Source organism: Cervus canadensis, chromosome 24 (assembly GCF_019320065.1).
Source record: "Cervus canadensis isolate Bull #8, Minnesota chromosome 24, ASM1932006v1, whole genome shotgun sequence".
Classification (NCBI taxonomy): domain Eukaryota; kingdom Metazoa; phylum Chordata; class Mammalia; order Artiodactyla; family Cervidae; genus Cervus; species Cervus canadensis.
Genome location: NC_057409.1, coordinates 38,879,454 through 38,885,050, shown reverse-complemented (window position 1 = coordinate 38,885,050; position 5,597 = coordinate 38,879,454). Strand labels below are relative to the sequence as shown.

Below are 5,597 nucleotides of genomic sequence, written 5' to 3'. Positions count from 1 at the left end.
TATTAAAGAATATATGGCTTCCCTGATGGCTCAGTGGTAAAGAATTTGCCTCCCAATTCAGGAGACACAGGTTCAATCCCTAGGTCAAGGAGATCCCCTGGAGAAAGAAATGGCAACCCACTCCACTATTCTTGCCTGGGAAATCCCATGGACAGTGGAGACTTGTGGGCTACAGTCCATAGGGTTGCAAAGGGTCAGACACAACTTAACAACCAAACAACAACAATGAAAGAATACGTCAAGGTAACTTTCTGAGGATACTGGCAATCGACTAGGGGAAGGGTGGGGATGAATGTAAAGGTTACAAAAGGATAGTGCATCTTTGCAAAATGAAATGAACAAATGTGAAATTTTACAATCTCAGGCAGGGGTAAGTCACAGAAAGCTTCAAGGAGAAGGTAAGACTTACGCTGGAAGGGAAGATAAAACAGAAGGGGGGAAATATAGTAATTATCCAACTTTTTGTAACATTCACCATTTGGAGCAGTTTCTGAGAGAATGATATAAGACCAGGTGTTTTTATTCAGTATTGTGAAAACTATATGGCACAAGAATTGGGATAAGGATTACTTAATGTACTGACTTATCTAATGAACACAAGACTGTTCAACACTGGGAGTCAAGAGACGTCTGAGGCAGTCTGCATTATTTAGTTCTGTATGTTTATGTTTGCTTATTTATTTTTGGTGGTGACAGAAATTCCACTTGTGGTCTGCACACAAAGGGGAATTCATGATAAGGATTGGGGTATAATTCCCTGGTGGTTCAGCAGTAAAGAATCCACCTGCAATGCAGAAGAATGGATTCAATCCCTGGGTTGGGAAGATCACCAGGAAAAGGAAATGGACAGAGGAGTCCGTGGGGTCACAAAAGAGTTGAACACAACTCAGTGACTAAACAGCAACATAATTTATTATAGGAACACTAAAGTATCTTTGTGGAAACCTAGAAGTGGAACACGACTTCTAGAACTCTGAAAACGGGGACGGAAGAGCTCGGGGCCCCCCACCTCAGCTCTCTTCCTCTCAGCTCATTTATTCCATCCTTCTCTTTCTCAAGACTCCCATTGTTTTGCTCTCATGTCTGAAATCATGGCTGCCAGTAATGCTAAAGCTTCCTGCTTCACAACCAAAAAAGGTTGAGCTCCTGGTCCAATCTGGGAATTGGAACTGAGAAAAGGAACTCAACCTGAACAAAATGATTCTGCCCTTCAAGATGGGATACTCTGCGTCAGGAAGGTACTCACTCCCAATCCATCCATCCATGCAGGTAAAGGGGAGGGACTACACTGGACTAGCATGGAGGACCCTCTGACGACCACATGGCTATAGGGGAAACAAGCTGTCACTAGAAGAGCAAGGTGGGAAAGACAATCCCATGAAGAATGGACAATCCTTACCCTCCCGAAGCTTCCAATCTCATGATCTACGCACAGATAATGACACTGTCATTACAGGAACTCAGTTAGAGAACTATATCAGATGGCTTTAAAAACAGAGGGTATCAGAAAGTTTGTACAGAGAAAGTCAGGTTCAAGCTGAGTCTCAAAAAATGGCAAGAGGATCATCAAGGAGGAAAGGGCATTCCAGGCAGAGGGACCAGCACGTCGAAAGTTTTGGGGGCTTGAAATCATGACATGAAGGAGCGAAAAGGTGAGGCTGGAAAGGGGAACAGAGTCCTATAGCCCTTCGTACCTCTGACCCATCCACCTTCTCCATCCTCTGAGGAGCAAATGAGATTCTGAAATGATAGAGGCGCATCGTGTGGCCCTTCTAGCTTTTTTATGTAAAGAAAACTGTCAGTTTCTGACGTACTTCACACTGTGTAACAGGCTCTAGGTTCATCTGTCTCACTGCAACTGACTCAAATTTGTTCTTTTTTATGGCTGAGTAATATTCCTCTGTGTATATGTGCCACATCCTCTTTCTCCATTCCTCTGTCAGTGGAGATCTAGGTTGCTTCCATGTCCTGGCTATTGCAAATAGTGTTGTGAGAATTTTCTGTATAGCACAGGGAGTCCATCCTGGTGCTCTGAGATGACCTAACAGGGTGGGATGAAGGGAGGGAAGGGAGGCTTAAGAGGGTGAGGATTTATGTATAATTTATGGCTGATTTGCCCTGTTGTACAGCAAAAACAAATGGTGTGTTGACAACATTGTAAATCAATTTTGCCCCAATTAAAAAATAAATTAAAAAAAAAGAGCACTTTCACATTAACTCTTTCATTGGGTTCACACAATTTTGCCATGATGTAGATAAACTCACCTCCCCGCCCCCATGCCCCACCTATTTTGTTGATGAGAAAAGAAATTTTAAAGGACTATGACTTGACCAAAGTTCATTTAGGGATAAAACCAGAACTAGAACCCAGGTTTTCAATTCCCAACTCGGTGTTCATTCTGCCTCTTCTTGGGGTTTTCTTTAGTGCCAATTTAAGGGATCACACCTGGGTCACTGATCATTTGGATTATTATGACAAACCACTCTGATGGTCCCAAATGAGTTGTATATATTTAATTTCAGTCATTTATTAAAGTATCTTGCTAAACCTCCATTTTAAGAAAATTATATGAAAGGAGAGAGCCTTGTCACCTGGAATAGGAGGGGAAGAGGACAAAGAAATGACTTTTCAATAACTTGTCCATTCCTGTGATTCTTTCATTATAACCAGTACATGAAGGTTTAAGCAGATCTCATAAATACATAAAAGGAACTGGTAATCAAGTTTCACCTTAACAAAAGCCCTGCTAGATTTTAAGCTACATGAAGACAGGGAATATATCACATTTTTCAAGAGCCAGAATTTGCCTGACATGGCTGTTGTAACTGGTCTTTACTTTATAAATGCTCAATAAATGTTTGATAAATGAATGAGTAAATGAACACAAGAAATATTTTAAAATAATAACACAATATAGATCTATGGTGAAGAGCAGACCTTGTTGTCAGATATACTTGGGAACAATTTCTGGCTGTACCACCTATTCAGTAAGCAACAATCGACAAGTTATTACCTAAGCCTCCATCTCCTTAATTGTGAAATGAATAATGGAACTTGCTCCCAAGGTTGTTTATTCATTGAATAAAATTTTATTGAGCACCTATTATATGCCAGGCACTGTTCAAAGTTCAGAAAGATAGCTCAGAAAACACAGGTGACAGAGGCCCCAGATAATAAACATGGCAATAAATCAGTGAATGAGCTCATTGTAATTGTGACACAGCCCTGTGAAGGAGATAATCAGGGCAGCGCAGACTCAGTTGTGGACTTGCAGGTTGCTTTAGACAGAATGGTAAGAAAAGCCTTCCCTAAAAAGGTGGCATTTGGACAAAGATCCAGGGAGAAGAGCGTGAACATGCAAAGTGAAAGTGAAAGTTCCTCAGTCATGTCCCACTCTTTGCGACCCTTTGGACTATACAGTCCATGGAATTCTCCAGGCCAGGATACTGGAGTGGGTAGCCCTTCCCTTCTTCAGAGGAACTTGGCAGACTATAGTCCACGGGGTCGCAAAGAGTCGGACACGACTAGGTGACTTTCACTCTAATCTGTCTTTTCTGATCTAAGCTATTGTGAGGCTACTTTAGACACTGTAAGTGTGAAAATTGACCAGACTTTCAAGGGGAGAGGTGATAAGGTAGGAAGTCGAACATTTAAAACTAAATCTCCAGCTGGGGGTTACATGAGATAACACACATAAACCCTCGGCACAGCACCTGGCTTCAAGAATGTTTTTAATACACATTCTTAAAATTAATACTCATCCTTCTGGTACTTTTCAACATGATGAAAAGATCAAGGGATTTGGAGCAGGAGACTTGGGTTGATGTCTTGGTATGTAAGAAGGGATTTGGGCTTTGGGCAAGTTCTAATTTCTCTGAGCTTCTGCTTCCTCCTCTGGGGAATGAAGATGTAAACACCTGTCCTTTCTACCATACAGGGTTATTGTGAGCATCAAACATGGTGATGTATGTGAAAATGCTTTGTAAGCTGAAAAGCATCTTTTCATGAGCGATTAACTATATGAAATTGTATTTAATTCAGTTTCCCTTTGTACACGACCTCTCAGGTTCCTATACTGTAAGACAATATCACAAAATAAATTTTATTATAGGACATTGGGGTCTTCAGCTTACAGGAAGACTGAGTCCCAGATTCTTGAACCTCTGCCCTGTATAGTCAAAACCTGTGCAGTCCAATAGACCACTCCGCTGAAACAGAAATATGTATCTCTCCTGTCCACTTTGGTGGCCTCTAGTCATGGTGGCTATTGAGTACTTGAGACATGATCAGTGTGACAAAAGAACACTCTGTTTAATTTTAATTTTTAAAATTTCAATTTAAATAACTACATGTGGTTACTGGCTACTGTATTGCACAGTACAAGTCCAAAGCTCTATTTTCTCATTTTATTGATAAGGACCACTAAGGTCTTTTCTAGGTCTATCTCTGCTTCTACATACACAATTCAGAAATGGGTAAGCCAATTTGGATAAAATAAAAGCTGAATCCAGAGTTACTTTTCTTATTCTCAAATCAAAGATAATCATATGTGTTTTTTAAAAGTTCATAGCTGGTTTATTTATCAACAAGAGGAAAGACTTTAAAACAATGACAGGAAGAAGGGGCCGGCCTTTGAGCGACAGCGACGCAAGATGGCAGCCACCACGGGCTCGGGAGTAAAAGTCCCTCGCAATTTCCGACTGTTGGAAGAACTCGAAGAAGGCCAGAAAGGAGTAGGAGATGGCACAGTTAGCTGGGGTCTAGAAGATGACGAAGACATGACACTTACCAGATGGACAGGGATGGTAATTGGGCCTCCAAGAACAATTTATGAAAACCGAATATACAGCCTTAAAATAGAATGTGGACCTAAATACCCAGAAGCACCCCCCTTTGTAAGATTTGTAACAAAAATTAATATGAATGGAGTTAATAGTTCTAATGGAGTGGTGGACCCAAGAGCCATATCAGTGCTAGCAAAATGGCAGAATTCATATAGCATCAAAGTTGTCCTGCAAGAGCTTCGGCGCCTAATGATGTCTAAAGAAAATATGAAACTCCCTCAGCCACCTGAAGGACAGTGTTACAGCAATTAATCAAAAAGAAAAACCACAGGCCCTCCCCTGCCCCCCATTCGATTTAAGCAGTCTTCATTTTCCACAGTAGTAAATTTTCTAGATTCGTCTTGTAGACCTCAAAGTACTGGAAAGAAAGCTCCCATTCAAAGGCAGTTTATCTTAAGATACTGTAAATGATACTAATTTTTTTGTCCATTTGAAATATATAAGTTGTGCTATAACAAAAAAAAAAAAAAAACAATGACAACACAGTCTCAAGTAAAAGGCAATCCTAGAAGATGAACTACTTATGGAATACATTCTCTTGGGAGTTATATTTTGATATCAAGTATAATACTTGATCCAAAGTTAACATTCTCCATTTCTCATTAAGAAAAATCACCAGGGGAAAAATATTTGGAATTGAATAAATAAATGATGGCTGCAGTGGGGATTGTTTATATGATGCTGACAGTTGCCAGGTCATAAGGGGTTTCCATGATGAAGCTGGCACTAATTTTGTCTCTTTGTATAAGAAC

General features: G+C 40.4%; 1 protein-coding gene across 1 annotated transcript; it reads left to right on the top strand.

The window, feature by feature from the left end:
- Nucleotides 1-4,622: 4,622 nt before the first annotated feature.
- LOC122426329 (ubiquitin-conjugating enzyme E2 variant 1) lies at nt 4,623-5,320 on the top strand. Its single transcript, XM_043445164.1, has one exon. It carries the CDS (start codon nt 4,654-4,656, stop codon nt 5,095-5,097), a length of 444 nt encoding a protein of 147 aa, XP_043301099.1. The 5' UTR covers nt 4,623-4,653; the 3' UTR covers nt 5,098-5,320.
- The last annotated feature ends 277 nt before the right edge of the window (nt 5,321-5,597 follow it).